We start from the raw sequence: 16,399 nt of genomic DNA on the forward strand, positions 1-16,399 counted from the left end.
CTGTGGTCCCATACTCTTAGTACATATGACTGCAGGGGACGAAAATGTAATCCTGCCCACTGCACCGCTGGAAGAGTAGACGTTAGAAGGCCTAACGTTGACATTATGGACCTTTTTGACACCAGATGGTTGCACTGGAGGGAGAAAATTGCTCTGTCCAGCTTTAGAATCTTTTCCTTTGGAAGGAAAACTCTCAAAAGCGTAGTGTCCAGCAGGTATCCCAGGTACACAATGCGCTGTGAGGGAATGAGACTGGACTTTTCTAAGTTCAGCAGCCACCCCAACCCTGTTAGTACCCGCTTTGTTAGATCGAGGTCCTTGATCAACTGTTCTGGGGATACTGCAAATAGGAGCAGGTCGTCCAGATAGGCTATGACTGACACCCCCTGGAGTCGCAGGAAGGCCAACGCCTCTGCCAGTACCTTTGTGAATATGCGGGGCGAGGAGGATAGCCCGAAATGCAGTGCTTGAAACTGTAGATGCAGTATTGTACCTTTCAGGTCTATTGCTAACCGGAGAAACTTTTGGGAGGTTTCTGCGATAGGGACGTGTAAATATGCGTCTGAGGTCCAGACACACCATGTAACAGTTGTGTGGCAGCAGGGCCCTGACCGCAAAAATTGACTCCATGCGGAATCTTTTGTAGCAAATTGACCTGTTTAAGGGTTTTAAATTCAGAATCAATCTGAATTTCCCTGAGGGTTTTTTCACCACAAATACGTGGGAATAGAACCCCTCTCCTTCCTGCCCCTTTGGTACTCTGTGAACTACGTTCTGAATCTCCAGTTCCTTCAGGGCGTCTACCAAAGCTTCGGCCCTTGCTGTGCAGGTGGAAAGCTGCGTAACAAGGAACCTTTGCGGGGGGGCTTTGAGAATTCCAAGAGATACCCCCTTCTTATGACCCCCAGGATAAATCGATTGGGTGAGAGGGTCTCCCACTGTGGAAGGAAGGCCCCCAGTCTTCCTCCCACCGTGCCTAGAGAGTCATTGATCTTTGCGGGCTTTCTCAGGAGGGCGAAAAATCGCCCCTCCTCTGCCCTTGCCTCTTTGGCCCCAAGTTTTCTTCCCTCGTTTGGGAGATTCCTTGCCTTTTTTCGGACGAAACCCCTTCCTTGCCTGAGCTGGGGCTTTCCGTTTAAGCGGAAAGGACTTCTTTTTGTCCGCCGTACGGTCTAAAACCGTCTCTAACCCAGGGCCAAAGAGTAGATCACCTGTCAGGGGTATCCAGCACAATTTGACCTTAGAGGCGGTGTCCCCCGGCCAAGCTTTCAGCCAGAGCGCTCTTCTGGCCGAATTTGCCAGCGCCGCTGATCTGGCCGACATACGGACTGACTCTGCCGAGGCGTCTGCAATGTATGCGATTCCTCGCAGAATCGTGGGGAACAAAGCTAGGATAGTTTCCTTGGCTGTGCCAGCTTCAATATGTTCCTGAATCTGGAAAAGCCAATGTTCTAAATTGCGGGCTACCACAGTAACAGCCATTTCTGGCTTTAAATTACCCACAGTTGAATCCCACGTCTTTTTTAGAAGTAAAGTCTATCCTCTTGTCCATGACATCCGACAAGGCCCCCATATCCTCGAATGCCAGGTCTGTGTGTCTAGAGACCTGAGAGAAGGCGGCGTCCAATTTGGGATTTTTATTCCAAATGGACCCTGGATCCTCTGAAAATGGGAACCTTCTTTTAAGGGAGCTAGAAAAAAAGGGTTTCCTCTCAGGATCCTGCCACTCCTTTTTAATCGTTTCCACCAGAACTTCATGTACTGGAAACACTTTTCTTTTTTGATCTCCCAAGCCCTTATACATAAGGTCATGGAGGGATAGGGGTTTCTTATCCTCGTGTATACCGAGGGTTGTATATATTGCCCCTAAGAGGTCTTCCACCTCATCCAGGGACAATTTATACCTGGAGATTTTTCTGGACTCCCCGTCCTGGTCTTCCCCTTCTGACTCCTCATGGGAGTCAGACGTGCCACTGTCCGGTTGCCTCAGCTCCACCCCGGAAGGGCCTGACATTTCCTCTGCCATAACTAAAATTAGAAGATCTGGCAGGTGCAGAGCCCTGAGCATGAGGCGGGGTTGTATCCTGCTGAATGGGTTTAGAGGGAAGCTGAAACGTCTCAAAAAACGTTTTAAAGGATGAAAAGGTAGATGACAGCTCCTTCACAGAAGCTGCCAAACCAGACTGCTGTTCAGATTCCCTTTCCTTAACCAGGGAGTCTATGCATTCTTTACACAAAACCTTAGTCCATGCTTCCCCCTAAACTGTCTCTGCAAGAGGCACACTTCCTTTTAGAGACATGAGTGGACTTTGTTTTTTCTGTAGATTTCTGAAATTACATACAAAAACCACATATTACATTCAGCAGTAATAAGTATTAAGTGGAAACAACCCTGGGAGTGTACCAGAACCATCTTAAGGGAACTGTGCACACCCCCCCCCCACCCCCTGACCACCCAGGGGGTCTGCCTCCCCTCTAAGTAAGGAACCATACATGAGGAGGAGCAATCCTTAGATAGAGAGGACCCTTCCCCAGGGAACTCTTACCTTTGGAAGGCTGGAGATATGAGTATTAGTTGCAGCATCTGCCTCAGACATGACTGCAGGTGGTTGCCTGTGTAGAGTCTCACACTGTCTCCACATGTAGCGACTCACTCCAGCCTGAGCCCGGCCCCCTATCAGCACCGCGACCCGGAACCGGAAGTCGCGGGTCAAAGGGAAAGCGTCCGCCCCCCGCCGGAAATGACGTCACCCGTCGTCCGGCCCGCTGGTTCCAAATTTTGCGGCCTGTACAGAGTACAGGGAGAGCGGACAGTCTCCATGCTGCGGCCCTGTGGACGCGATAGGGGTCCCCCACGACCTGATGCCGCGCTCAGCAAGGAAGGGGTGGCTTCAGCTGCGGTATGTACTGCCACTCTTTATCCTGGAAGCCCCTGCTTCCCTAGGGATGTTTCTTTAAAAAGAAAGGCCACAATCTCCCTGACTGCACCCGGCCTGGTTCCTCTGCACAGTGTCTCCCCACCGGAGGAAACACTAATAACTGAGGTCCGGCAGGGGAGGAGAGAATTTATGGGCTGGCGCAGTGTTACCAGAGGAAGGGGAGGAGACTATCTCTCTCTATTGTGGCTGTCCTGAAATGACGAAAAGGGAAAAAAGAAAAACAAAAAGGAGCCACATCGAAGGACTGGTAAGCTGCAATTTGTTATATTTTTGTTCTTGGGTGTATCTATACTTTAAGTCTAAAACACCGTTTATAAATATTTATGAAACTTTTTACATTAGCTTTGTGAAATATATCATTCAAATATGATAATTTTTTGTTCCTGGTTTAAAGTTCTAGAATCCTGGTATGAATAGGTGAATATAGTAAATCGGTTCTTAAAACATGCAAAACAACAAGGTAAAGGCTTGCTGTTGCTTATGGCCCATTCACACTAGGACCTCTATGTGAATCGCACAGGAACGCTCTGTGCAGTGAGATTTCAGCCCCATTCATTTTGATTAGGCTGGAATTGCACCGCACAAAGAGTAGAGCATGGACTACTTTTTGAAACATACAGCATTGCATGGTACTTTTGTACCCTGCGATCTGGTGTGGGCGAACACAATGTGTTTGCAACCTGCATTTGGGGTGTCATTAAATACATTAAAATACAATAACTTGTACTTATAACCTAAAGTTTAGTTTTTTTTTTAATGTGACAAAGCACCTTTTACCTAGGCCAGGGGTGTCCAAACTTTTTTCAAAGAGGGCCAGATTTGATGAAGTGAACATGTGTGAGGGCCGACCATTTTGCCTGACATTCTTTGAACCATTAAAATTCGGTCTAAGTGTGTTAGTTCGAGCACTAATACATTGCCCAACAAGAATTCTCTTGCCTTTGTCACGCTCATTCCTGACACACAGATGAATGCTCTGCTCTTTAGGGGATACCGTTAATTCTTAATGGTACCCCACACATTGGAAAACGCGGGGTGCTTTTGGTGCAGTGCAATTTAAAAAAAAAAAAGGGCGGGGACCTCTTTCCCTGCATTTTTGTGGGTAGGGAAGCCCACTGAAATGAATGGGCTGCCCTACACGCAGCCACACAGATGTGAACCAAGGGCTTGTTCACATGTCAGGTTGGAGGGGCAGTAAAACCACATGGTTAAGCTGTTTTTACCACCCAACTTCTCCCCCTTTAGCAACAGAAGGAGCAGCTGTGGGTGTACACATGCTGTGGCTGCAGCTGGAGGTATACCCAGGCTGAATGGGGCTGCACTGCAACTATCCCGCAACTGTGTGCATTGCACGGATTGCTTTTCAGAGGAACAGCAGTCCTGGCTGCTATCACAAACAAGCCCTACAAAAGAAGTTCTGATGGTACAGGAATTGGGGGGGCAGATTAAAAGTAACATACATGCATGCAGACACATACATACACACAAATACAGACACATGCACACACATACAGACACATGCACATACATACAGACATACATACACATACATATACTCACACACACATACAGACACATGCACATGCGCGCACACACATACAGACACACACATACGCACACAGACACATGCACACACATGCACAGACACATGAATAAAGCCCTTTTAAAACGAATCTAGCTTCTAGCACAGTACTGTACCTTTCCAGCTTCCTAATTCAGCCGGGTACTGCACTGTAGGGGGAAGCAGAGAGCACAGCACACTCCCCTGCACTTTACTTTCACTTTTGATGCTGATGGATCTTCTCACAGTGCTGATGTACAGTTCGGCAGGGGATCGGGCTCATGTCACAGCCCTGATCCCGCAGCACACTGGCTGAGAAAGGCTGGTTTAGATAACCAGGTGGGCCGTTCAAAACCGGACCGCGATTGGCCCGCGGGCCGGACTTTGGACATGCCTGACCTAGGCACACTCTGTGCTTCATATCCCAGAGAAGCCCACCAGGAGGAGTTTGACAAGCATACCCCAACCCATGCCTGTTTCTGATTACAACAATGTGTTATCAGGCATCTATAACAGGAAGAGCTGTTCCATAGAGACACTGTGTATTGGGATAGAAAAGTGGGTCTGGGCAAATAAACAGCAGAAAGTCTACTGCTAAATCATTCACAGTCGATCAGACTCTGGACACTGAATGATATGGTTACCCAAATAAAGGTTCCTGTATTAGTGCTACTACTACAGTATGGTTACCTTCTCTACTTCAGACTTGGTGGCATTGGTGTCATTGTCCATTTTCTCATAGGTCTGCTGTGCCTTCTCTGCTTCCCTGCATTCTCGTTCAAACTTCTTTTTACTCTGCAAGATAAAACACAAATGTTATTTTAAAAAAACATCAGATAACAATTAAAGCACACAAACCAAACAGGAATATTATGAAATCAAAATTAAAATAATAGACACTTTAAAGAGCCCAAGCCTACAGTATCACGCACTGATGAGCTTCGGAAATGCAGAGCACTATTCCCATCACCTATTTAACCAACAAGAATTCATTTTGGGTGGACTAATTGAAGTCTATAAAGCTTGTGCAAACAAAACCTTTAGAAAGAAAAAAGAAAAAAAAAAGTTTTCCTATTTCTAAAACTGGCATTTTTTTAAAGGTGAATTTCAGGTTGCTGCTTTTGCTGCAAAATAATTCCATCTAGTCCGGAGACTTACACACCTGTCAGACAACACAGCCAGGCTCATGACCTGCTGCACTAAGGCAATGCAGCTTAGCCAAGAACAAACCAAAAGCCTGTGATCAGAGTGAAAAGAAGCAGTACATCGATGAGCTGGTCTCCCTGCTCTCTCCACCCGTCAGCAAATGCGGCAACCCTTCCCTCTTGACTGTACAGGGGATAGTAAAAAAACTCATATCAAGACAGGTTCTAGTACTATTTACATTTAAAAAATAAAATCTTAATATAAAACATTCATTTCTTTTTATTTGTCTTGAGCTCAGCTCTAATTTTAACTGCATTTTACCAACTTCCTTTGCTATTTTCATATTGCTGCTTTCCCTGTAAAAATTCAAAAAGAAAACCAAGTAGCCAAGTAGTGTCAAAAGATACTCTGTGAGCCATTGCAGGTTACAGGGCGGGACTTTCCTTATTTTCAGTGGCCGACTAATATATATATATATATATTATACACACACACACACACACACACACACACACACACACACACACACACACCGGTAATTAGGAATATCTAGGGGTCCTCTCAGTTTTGGATTAAGAGAGTTGGTTAATTATGGACCTTTGCTGGCCCTTGATGAAGGAATCTAATGCAGAGTCTCACACATTTACCATTATCTGGATATGTAGTGTATTGATCAGCTGGATGAGCCTTGAGACCAAAACAGGATTATTTCCTATTGGCACTGTATTTGATCCTGGGGCTTGACGGGTGGATTTCGCTTTCACTTGCCGTGCAATTTTCTTCTGACCCACAGATGCATCTGATTTTTTATGCTTTTTAGCTATTCAGCACCTAAATGAGCTCCTGAAAAAGGGGTTTCCACAAAACATGTCGAGTCATCTACTGAAGGATATACTATATGCTAACTTAAGCCAGAAGACACAGAATATGTAACCGTACAGATCATGTCCTATCAGGGGTGCTTGTTATCGGTTATTGTTTACTGATTTCAGAGTTTTTAAATTGTGTGGCAATAAAAGTTTTTTTACATATTTGTATTTTTGTGCCTATAAAGTCCATGAATTTTGTCTATAATTATACTATGTATTCATTTAAAAAATAAATAAATAAAAATAACAAACACATTCTAAGAACAGACCTATAATGTAGAAAAAAACAAAAAAACAAAAACAAAAGATGACTCACGTTGTCCATCTGTTTAAAGCATATGTCTAGGTACTGTTGGGCTTTCCTCCCCTCCTGAAGATGCTGCAATACAAAAAAATAAAAATAAAAACACTGTCACTGGAATACAGAAGGCCATTTTAAAAATAAAATCCTGTAAACCTTGCTGAAAGAATGAGAAATATGTTCCAGAGCATAGTAAATAGTAGTGCAAGATTTGTCGGATTTATTGATATTTTGAAAAACACAATTAAAGCCCCAAAATGGTCCCAAAAAGGATAATGAGAGCTATGTTTGTTGATCTTGATGAAAGAGAAAAAAAAAAAAAAAAAAAAGGGACAATGCCTAGTGCCTCCAGGTATCAAGCAAATAAAGGGTTATTGACCCAGATGGCTTCTGTGTTCACCAAGATCTGTTATTGCTTAAATGAGATAAATGTGTCTGCACGGGGGGGCGTGGCTTAGCAATGTCCGAGTGAGGACAGGTTTTGAGAGAGCTCCTGGCCACCCCACTCTGTCCCGCTAAATTGACGGTATTATTTGAGCAACAGAGAGGCATGATAACCACCAGACATTACCGAACAAGATCGACAGTTGGAGGTAACCATTCTTCTACCCCACAAAGCGGCATTCAACGGTACTTTTGAGACACACAGTGTCACCGGGCGCCATACTAGCAGCGCCACGTGCACATCGCCTGACAGAAAATACTACATTGGACTTACCGTGCTCCTCTTCCTCACCTGTTACCACAGATTTTTCTCAAGAGACACCGAGAGCCTGTACTACAAACATGGATGGCACATCTCCACAGTCAAGCGAAATGCCTGTCAACATCCGCGCTATCCTGCAAACCCTCCTGACCAAGTCGGATATAGAAGCCCTTATCCTACGCATTGAAGAAGCGCACAGCAGAGACATCCAGGAAGTCAGAGCAGATCTGCACACCCTCACGGACCGTGTTGACTCTGGATAGGCATCGATCTCATCCCTCACACACCGGATTGCAGCACTAGAGCGTTCCCAAGAATCTCAGGCGACCACCGCCGTCGATCTACAGCTTAATTTAGAAGATTTGGAGGACTGCAGCCGACGCAATAATCTTAGGCTGCGGGGCCTTCCGGAAGCTACCGGAGCGGAGGATCTGGCGGTGACTGTGTCGGCTATCTTTCAGGAAGTCCTGGGCACCTCTCCACCATCCCTGGAATTGGATCGAGTGCACAGGACCTTGGGGCCTAAATCACCGGACCCAGACAGACCAAGAGATGTGCTCTGCAGGATACACCATTACAACCAAAAGGAGCTTATTCTCCACAAAGCATGGGAGCATGGGGTAGTAGAATTTGATGGCGCCACAATTAAAATTCTCCCAGATCTCTCTAGAGCCACGCTACAGAGAAGAGCCATGCTGAGACCAGTCCTGGACTTAGCCAGAAGACACGACTGCACGTACCGCTGGGGATACCCCTTGGCGGTCATCTTCCGCAAAACAGCTGCCTCCTTCACTTTGCGTACACCAGCTCTCTTTGTTTTCCTGGGAGTGGAACCAATTCAGGTACCAAACTGGTTGGATCCTCCTCTCAGCAGAACAACCAACTCCCCCGTCGGCTGCGGTCTAGAAGGAGAGCCCGGTCACCCTTCACTGAGGGGTCGCGGGAATCATGATCATTATACCAGTGAGTTGCCCTAATATGGAAACCCGTACACATCCGATTTAGTTACCCCTGTCTTTTGAGTTTTGACCGTTAGCTGCCGTAGAGACTTGCTGGAACCGCATACACCCTTCATGAAACGCCGGAGAGACTAGATGCACCAACCTGAGATCTGCAACCTTCGCTCTCCAGACCTCTGTTCACTACTGCAGGCGTCCCCTGCTTCTTGAAAATGCCCGCTGTGGTAACCGAGATGTGACCGGCACGGTAGGGAGCTTGAACTGCACTGAACTGGGGCTAAAATTGAGAAGTACGGACAAACATAGCAGAGCCTCCGGCATTAATGTCCCTGAGGTAAGACTTCTCTACATTATACCCGTGCATGGGCAGAGTAGCATACACTCTACATACATCATTGGACACTGTGTCCAGAGGACACACCACTATATCAGAACGTTTCATTGATTTGGACTGGAGATGTTCTGAGTGCGCAGAGACAGTAGAGGTTGCTTTTATGCTTATCATATAGAAATCCAAGTTTTTCAGATGTTCTGCAATACTGTGCCTTATTATTAGTTGTCTCATTTACTTTGATAGGTGTGCAGACCCTCCCCCACCATCATGTATGTTACGCACACTGTATACTGCCATATTGACTGGGAGGGAGGGGGAGATCTCATTGTTACCTAAGATGGGGGACTGGAGGAGAAAGCAGGCAAGAGGATATTTCCGTGAGTTGCTCCTTCCCTCTTCTTATGGCGCCCACCCAGAGGGGAAAATATGTTACCCTTGGACTATGGGCTTAGGGCTTCACGAGTCGAGTTTAATCCTGGGAGGGGTGCTCTATCCATGCTTTAAAGGGCAAAGGGAGGTGGAGAGTGAGACCCTTAGAACTGAACGATCTCTGAACGATAGTAGACCGAAGCTGTTTTTTGTGACAGCTGTCGGCTTCTTTCCTTTTTTCTCACCCATTGTACAGGGGGGATCCTTGCCTACACCAGTGTTTCTCAACTCCAGTCCTCAAGGCGCCCCAACAGGTCATGTTTTCAGGCTTACCATTATTTTGCAGAGGTGATTTGATCAGTTTCACTGACTTAGTAATTACCACAGCTGTTTCATCTGAGGGAAATCCTGAAAACATGACCTGTTGGGGTGCCTTGAGGACTGGAGTTGAGAAACACTGGCCTACACGATCAGCTGCAGGGAACATGGTTAGGTACCTCCAGTCCTTACTCAGTTAGTATAAGGGGTTGTTTATGTTATGATCATTATTACTGTTTGGTTTCCTATTGGCGATGTGTCGGAGTAATATATACTAGTACTATATAACAAAGGGCACATACCACATTTATTTTATTCTATTTTGCCTTAATTTTCCACTTCTTTGACCCCAGCCTGCTTGCTTCTAATTGTTTGCCGTCATCATACCTGTTTTTTTCATAACATACCACATTTGGGGCAGGGGGGTGGTCAGCGAACACCTCGCTGGTCACTTCTTTCCACAAACCCACTTAGGCCTGCGCGATAACCAGACTTATACTGGTGAGCGTCTCAGCACTTAACCACTTCAATACCAGGCACTTAGACACCTTGCCGCCCAGGCCAATTTTCAGCGCTGTCGCAATTTGAACAACAATTGCGCGGTCATCCATCACTGTACCCAAACAAATTTTTTATCATTTTGTACCACAAATCGAGCTTTCTTTTGGTGGTATCTGATCATCTCTGCGGTTTTTATTTTATGCGCAACAAATAAAAAAAGACCGAAAATTTTCAAAAAAAACCAAGTTTTTATTTGTTTCTGTTAAAATTTTTTGTAAATAAGTACGTTTTCTCCTTCAATGATGGGCACTGATATGGCTGCACTGACGGGCACTGATACGGCGGCACTGTTGGGCACCGATGAGGTGGCACTGATGGGCACTCATAGGCGGCACCGACGGGCACTCATAGGCGGCACTGATGGGCACTCATAGGCGGCACTGATGGGTACTTATGGGTGGCACTGATGGGTACTTATGGGTACTGATAGTTGGGCACTGATGGGCACTGACAGGTGGCACTGATAAAACATTGGGGGCATTGCTGGGCAGATCTTGGACATAATGGTGCCAATCAGTGCCCATTTGTGGGCACTGATTGGCACAGATTGGGCACATGTGGATGGCCATGGGGTACATACCTGGCCATCCACATGTTGCCCATTCCCTGGTGGTCCTAGTGGCGATCCCTGGTGGTCCAGTGTGGTGATCTGAGGGGGGGCTGCGCTGATAAACAATCAGCGCAGACCCCCCCTGCCAGGAGAGCCGCCGATCGGCTCTCCTCTACTCGCGTCTGTCAGACGCGAGTGAGGAAGAGCCGATCAACGGCTCTTCCCATTGACAGCGTGATCAGCCGTGATTGGACACGGCTGATCACGTGGTAAAGAGCCTCCGCCGGAGGCTCTTTACCAAGATCGGTGTAGCGGTGTGTCAGGCTGACACACCGCTCCACCGATCGCCACGATGCGCGCCCCCAGGGGCGCGCGGCGGCATGTTATCCTGCTGGACGTCATATGACGCCCAGTCAGGATAACAGAACCACTTCCCGGACGTCAGTCCGCTATAGGGCGGGCGGGAAGTGGTTAAAGTGCTACTGCATTAGATTGTGAACACAATACCCTTTAGGGGTGTTTTAACTACTACTTTTTCCTTTACCTTCTTTCCTCTTACTGACTGAACCTCCCCTTCTCTTTTAGATTCACCTTCCTTTCCTCTCTCCTGCTTTCTTCCCTCTCCCTCCTATCCCCTCCTTCCTCCCCTTCCGAAACCTGAGGACAGACCTGGCATTAATTCAAGAGACACACTTTAAAGGAGGCAATTTCCCCTTATTGAAAAATAAATTCTTCTCAATGGTGTACAACTCCACCAACGGGAACGCTAAATCTCGTGGTGTATCCATTCTCATTTCCCGCTCCGTTCCTTGGATCTGTGAGGATATAAGGGTGGACCCAGAGGGGCGTTTTTTGTTCCTCAAGGGCACAATTGGAGGGATGGAGGTGACCCTGGCCAACATATATGTCCCGAACAGTGGACAGGATCACTTTATCACCAAAATGACAGACATTTTGTTAGAATTTTCTAGAGGTCAGGTACTACTGGGTGGAGATTTTAATTTGCCACTAATTCCCTCTGAGGATACATCGACAGGGCATTCTTCAATCACCCCTAGTACTAGGAAACGCATCGCGCGCGCGCTTCATGAGGCACAGTTAATTGATGCCTGGAGACTCATTCACCCCACTGAAAGGGACTACACCTTTTATTCAACACCACATAAACAATATTCGAGGACTGACTACTTCTTGATCCCTCATTCCAAATTACATGCAATTCGAGATGCATCAATTGGATCCATCACATGGTCTGACCATGCCCCTGTTCTTTTGACCTATGCCCTGACTGATGTTTTCATTTCCAGAATGAGAACCTGGAGACTAAATGAGAGCCTCCTTCAGGACAAAGAAATACTCCAAGATGTAGTCAGGGAGCTGGACTGCTGTTTTCAAACTGATACTCCTTATAGTAATCCTGGCATTGCGTGGGAAGCTCACAAGGCAGTGATTTGCGGAGTACTCATTAAGCATGGCTCATGCATTAAGAGACAGCGTTCAGAACAAATGGCGTCGCTTCTAAACCAATTGAATCTCACTGAAGCCCGACACAAACATGCCCAGACCCAAGCCCTAGAGACAGAAATTTTGATATTACGTAAGAAAATTACCGACTTGATGCAATTTCGAGCTAAGGCCGCGATTCAGATTTGTCGCCGGGTGTCGTACGAATCTGGGAATAAATGTGGTAGACTCCTGGCCAGGTCACTGAGAGATCAAGTATTGGCTAATTACATACCTCATATTACGACATCCTCTGGCTAGAAGACCACACTCCCAGGCAATATAGCAGGAGAGTTTAAGGAGTTCTATGAATCTCTCTACAATCTGCAGACCCCAGCTCCCTCTCAATCTCCAATCGAAGACTATCTGACCAACTCAGACATGCCCAAACTGCCCTCAGAAGTAGGAGAACTGCTTGACGAATCCATTACCATAGCGGAGATACAGTCAGCGATAGGGGCCACTAAATTAGGGAAAGCCCCGAGGCCGGATGGCCTCACCGCACAGTACTATAAAACCATACTACCGTCCCTTGAGAAATTTATGCACACATTTTTCAATTCACTGGGATCCGATATAACATTTCCCAGAGACTCTTTGTCGGCACATATCACGGTGATCCCTAAAGACGGGAAAGATCCTACCATCTGTGGGAGCTATAGGCCAATTTCCCTACTCAACACAGATCTAATAATTTTCACGAAATTACTTTCCACCAGGATCCAACTCTACCTTCCTTCACTGATCCACCTAGACCAAGTTGGATTTGTCCCGACCAGAGAGGCCAGGGACAACACAAAGTCCTTAATCTCCTACACGTGGTCAATAAGAATAAAATTCCCTGCATTTTCTTAAGCACGGACGTGGAGAAGGCCTTGGATAGGGTGAACTGGCAATTTATGACATCTGTTCTGAAACATATAGGTCTGGGCAACACCATGCTATGTTGGATAAAGTTGATATAGGGTGATCCCTCAACTCGTGTTCGCGCCAACGGGATATTATCAGATCCCTTTGAGATTAAGAACGGAACACGGCAGGGGTGCCCGCTATCCCCGCTCCTTTTTGACCTGTCACTGGAATAATTTCTGTGTACCGTGCGAGCTAATCTGGACATCACTGGAGTGGTTATGGGGGAATCGCATCAGAAGATCGCTATTTACGCTGACGATACGTTATTCTCACTTACCAACCCATCAATTTCTCTCCCAAACCTTCTAAACGAATTTAAAACATATGGTAATCTTTCGAACTTGAAGATTAACTTCAGCAAGTCCGAAGCAATGGGTATAGGAGTCTCCCCACGTCAATTCACAACATTCCAAACCAGTTTTAAATTTAAATGGACAACCTCAGCCTTGAAATACCTTGGCACACATATCCCCCCCCAAATTTTCACAGCTGTTCCCCCTGAACTTTCCCCCTCTGTTGACAGAGGTTCAAGCTCTGTTTGCCAAATGGCAAAACGGGACTACATTCGTGGTTTGGGAGATGCAATATCCTTAAGATGTGTATTCTTCCCAAATTCCTCTATCTTCTCCAAGCCTTCCCGATCCAAATTCCCTCTAGTTACTTTGACCAAACCAGAGCCTTATTCTTCGATTTCATATGGGCCCATAAAAGACCTAGACTCAACAGAAGACAGCTTATGTTGCCCAAGCAATATGGGGGACTGGCTGTACCAGATTTTCGCAAGTATCACCAAGCGACTCATGTAACCAGACTTATTGACTGGAATCGTCACCAATCCACGAAACTATGGACCAATTTGGAACAGACCCAATGTGACATACCCCTGAACAGGGCCCCCTGGTGCCATAACTCACTACCTAGAGACGTGAAGAATCACCCCGATAGGTACTACTACACAAATATGTTCGACTCTTTGCACGCTCTTGCCTTGTGTCATTAAATTCCCCAATTCGCTCGATACTGGGAAACCCAGAGTTTTTTATCCGGGTCACACGGACCCCATCTTTTGCTCTCTGAGAACGGCGGGATATTTCCAAGCCTCCCATTTTCTTGTTAATGGAAAGTGGTCATCCGTGACAGATCTTAGGAATACAGACGGCCCCTTTCACTTAGATTTTTGGAGGGCTCTCCAACTCATCATTTCCTTAAATCAGTACCCCTACCCAGTAGCTCTGACCAAACTCGAACCACCCTAGAGACCTATTGCTCGGGGGATGGTGCTATGCCCCACACCTTATCAGCCATTTATCAATTGTTGATCATGCCACCAGATAGCCATCATCTCCGTTGCCTAGATAAATGGGAAAGGGATCTTCAGTGCACTTTAACGATGCGTCAAAAACAAAATATCCTCCATTTCACATATAAATCCTCAATTTGCTGGAAGACGCAAGAGACTAACGATAAAATAGTTACCAGATGGTACAATACCCCTGCAAAGCTACAAAAGATCTTTCCCTCTGCCACAGACCGTTGTTGGAGATGTCAGAGAGAAAGAGGAACGATCCTCCACATTTTCTGGACTTGTCCCATGTTGGAGATGTTTTGGAAAACCATCTAGCAGACGATGCAGAAGTTCCCTGAATACCCCATTCAAGCAGACCCGGCCCTTTTCCTGTTCAATGCTTCTGACAAATCCCGAAAGGCGTACAAAAAATCACTAATCCCACATCTACTTGACGCAGCGAAGGCTTGCATTCCCTTATACTGGAAGTCCACATAATCTCCACCTATTAGTTTATGGCTCCGAAAGGTTGAGGAAATCAAAAAAATGGAGGACCTAATCCTCGCTGCCCGTCACCAAAATGAACAGTTTACCAAGACGTGGTCCATCTGGAATATTTTTATTTTTTCAGATGAAGGTCTGGCTCTTTTTGGGAGTGAGACACCAGTCTAAAATTGTCCCATTCCCGAGCGACTTATAGTCAATTGGATTATGGATGCCGGTCAACTGTACCAGTTGGTGCTCTAACTAGGAGATGGGTACGCACGCTGCCTCACTGTGCCCCATTTCTTCCCCTCCCTTCTTCCCCATTCCCCTATACTTCCCCCCACTTCCCTTCCTTTCATGCCTCTTCCCTTCTGTTTCTCCTCTCTGTCTTTACTAGTGTTGGTGTATGGGGTGCTACTTGGTGCCCCGTGGACCTACATGGTTCTGTTCTTACATTAAATTGGAAAAAGGTGCAAGATTCACAGAACCTCTCGATGGTCCAAGTGGACCTTCGGAAGTAAGATACCTTCCGTCGCAGCTAAAGTTACAGATGGCATTGTTTATAGTACCAAAGATCACTGCAATCTCTTTATAATTGTACTTTTCATTATTGTCAAGTTTGGTGCTCAGCTCATATTATACTATGATATGTCTTTCCTTTTTTTTTTTCCAATATATGACTTCGAGATGCTGTATTTCGTGTATCTTTGCCCACTCTATAAATAAAGATTTGAAAAAAAATGTGTCTGCACAAGGCATACTTGTATTCACATGCAAAAAATTAGCATTGATCATTCTACAGAACTAACCAGGTCTCATCTTCCAGTCATCATCTCATGTCTTAATGGAGCCATAGGACCAAGCCAAACCAGCACGTTTTAAAGGGCGGTGTTAAGTGCACCGATGAGGACTATCAGTACATTAACGACCATTAGCAAGGTTTCCACCATTTTTAGCAGTGGGGGAACTGTTCTACATTGTCAGTGCAGTATAAGCATTTTGACATCACAACATTGGACTAAATGCAAAAGGTGAAAATGTATACCGATTTTCTCTCTGCTTTCAGGTCAAGGGAATATCTCATTATTTCTGCATAAACTCTGTGTCCGATATCTTCTGCCACCACTTCACGTTGTCCAGCATAATCATTGAGTTCGTTGAGGATATTATAAAAGGATGCACAAGATGTAAACCTTTCAAAAAGCAACACAAAACAGGGTCACTTTAAAACTTTCATACCAGTACCAATCTTTAAAAGATAAGTTCACCTTTAGAACATGTTAAATGCATATTTACGGTGTAACATGTTCCAGCACACTTCCCCTCACTGACTGAGCCTTCCCCCCCAGTGACAGCATATAAAAGGTTCCTCTCCTCTGCAGCTTCCGTCACATTTAAATTCAGGAGAGATTGGTGAATGAACTAAACTACAAGTCCCATCTACCACTACGGCAAACTGATGGACTACAAGTGTGCTGATCGGCGCACTGTTAAGTCTATTGCCACTTTTTCCAGATCTTTAACTGAAAGCCTGTACGGAGGCATGGGCAGAAAGCACTTTTTCCTGCAAAAACATGTGCATTTAATATTTGTTCCCTAA

General features: G+C 45.8%; 1 protein-coding gene across 4 annotated transcripts in view; it reads right to left on the reverse strand.

Annotated features, from left to right (window-relative positions):
• Positions 1-16,399, reverse strand: part of FNBP1L (formin binding protein 1 like) — a 305,643-nt gene that overhangs the window by 82,671 nt on the left and 206,573 nt on the right. For all 4 annotated transcript variants that reach the window (XM_073593122.1, XM_073593119.1, XM_073593121.1 and 1 more), the window contains exons 4-6: positions 15,845-15,992; positions 6,832-6,894; positions 5,191-5,295 (exon numbers count right to left, since the gene is read on the reverse strand). In XM_073593122.1, coding sequence (XP_073449223.1) covers positions 5,191-5,295; positions 6,832-6,894; positions 15,845-15,992 — 316 coding nt within the window. The remainder of the gene's footprint in view (positions 1-5,190; positions 5,296-6,831; positions 6,895-15,844; positions 15,993-16,399) is intronic.

Source organism: Aquarana catesbeiana, linkage group LG07, assembly GCF_042186555.1.
Source record: "Aquarana catesbeiana isolate 2022-GZ linkage group LG07, ASM4218655v1, whole genome shotgun sequence".
In the NCBI taxonomy this organism is placed as follows: Eukaryota; Metazoa; Chordata; class Amphibia; order Anura; family Ranidae; genus Aquarana; species Aquarana catesbeiana.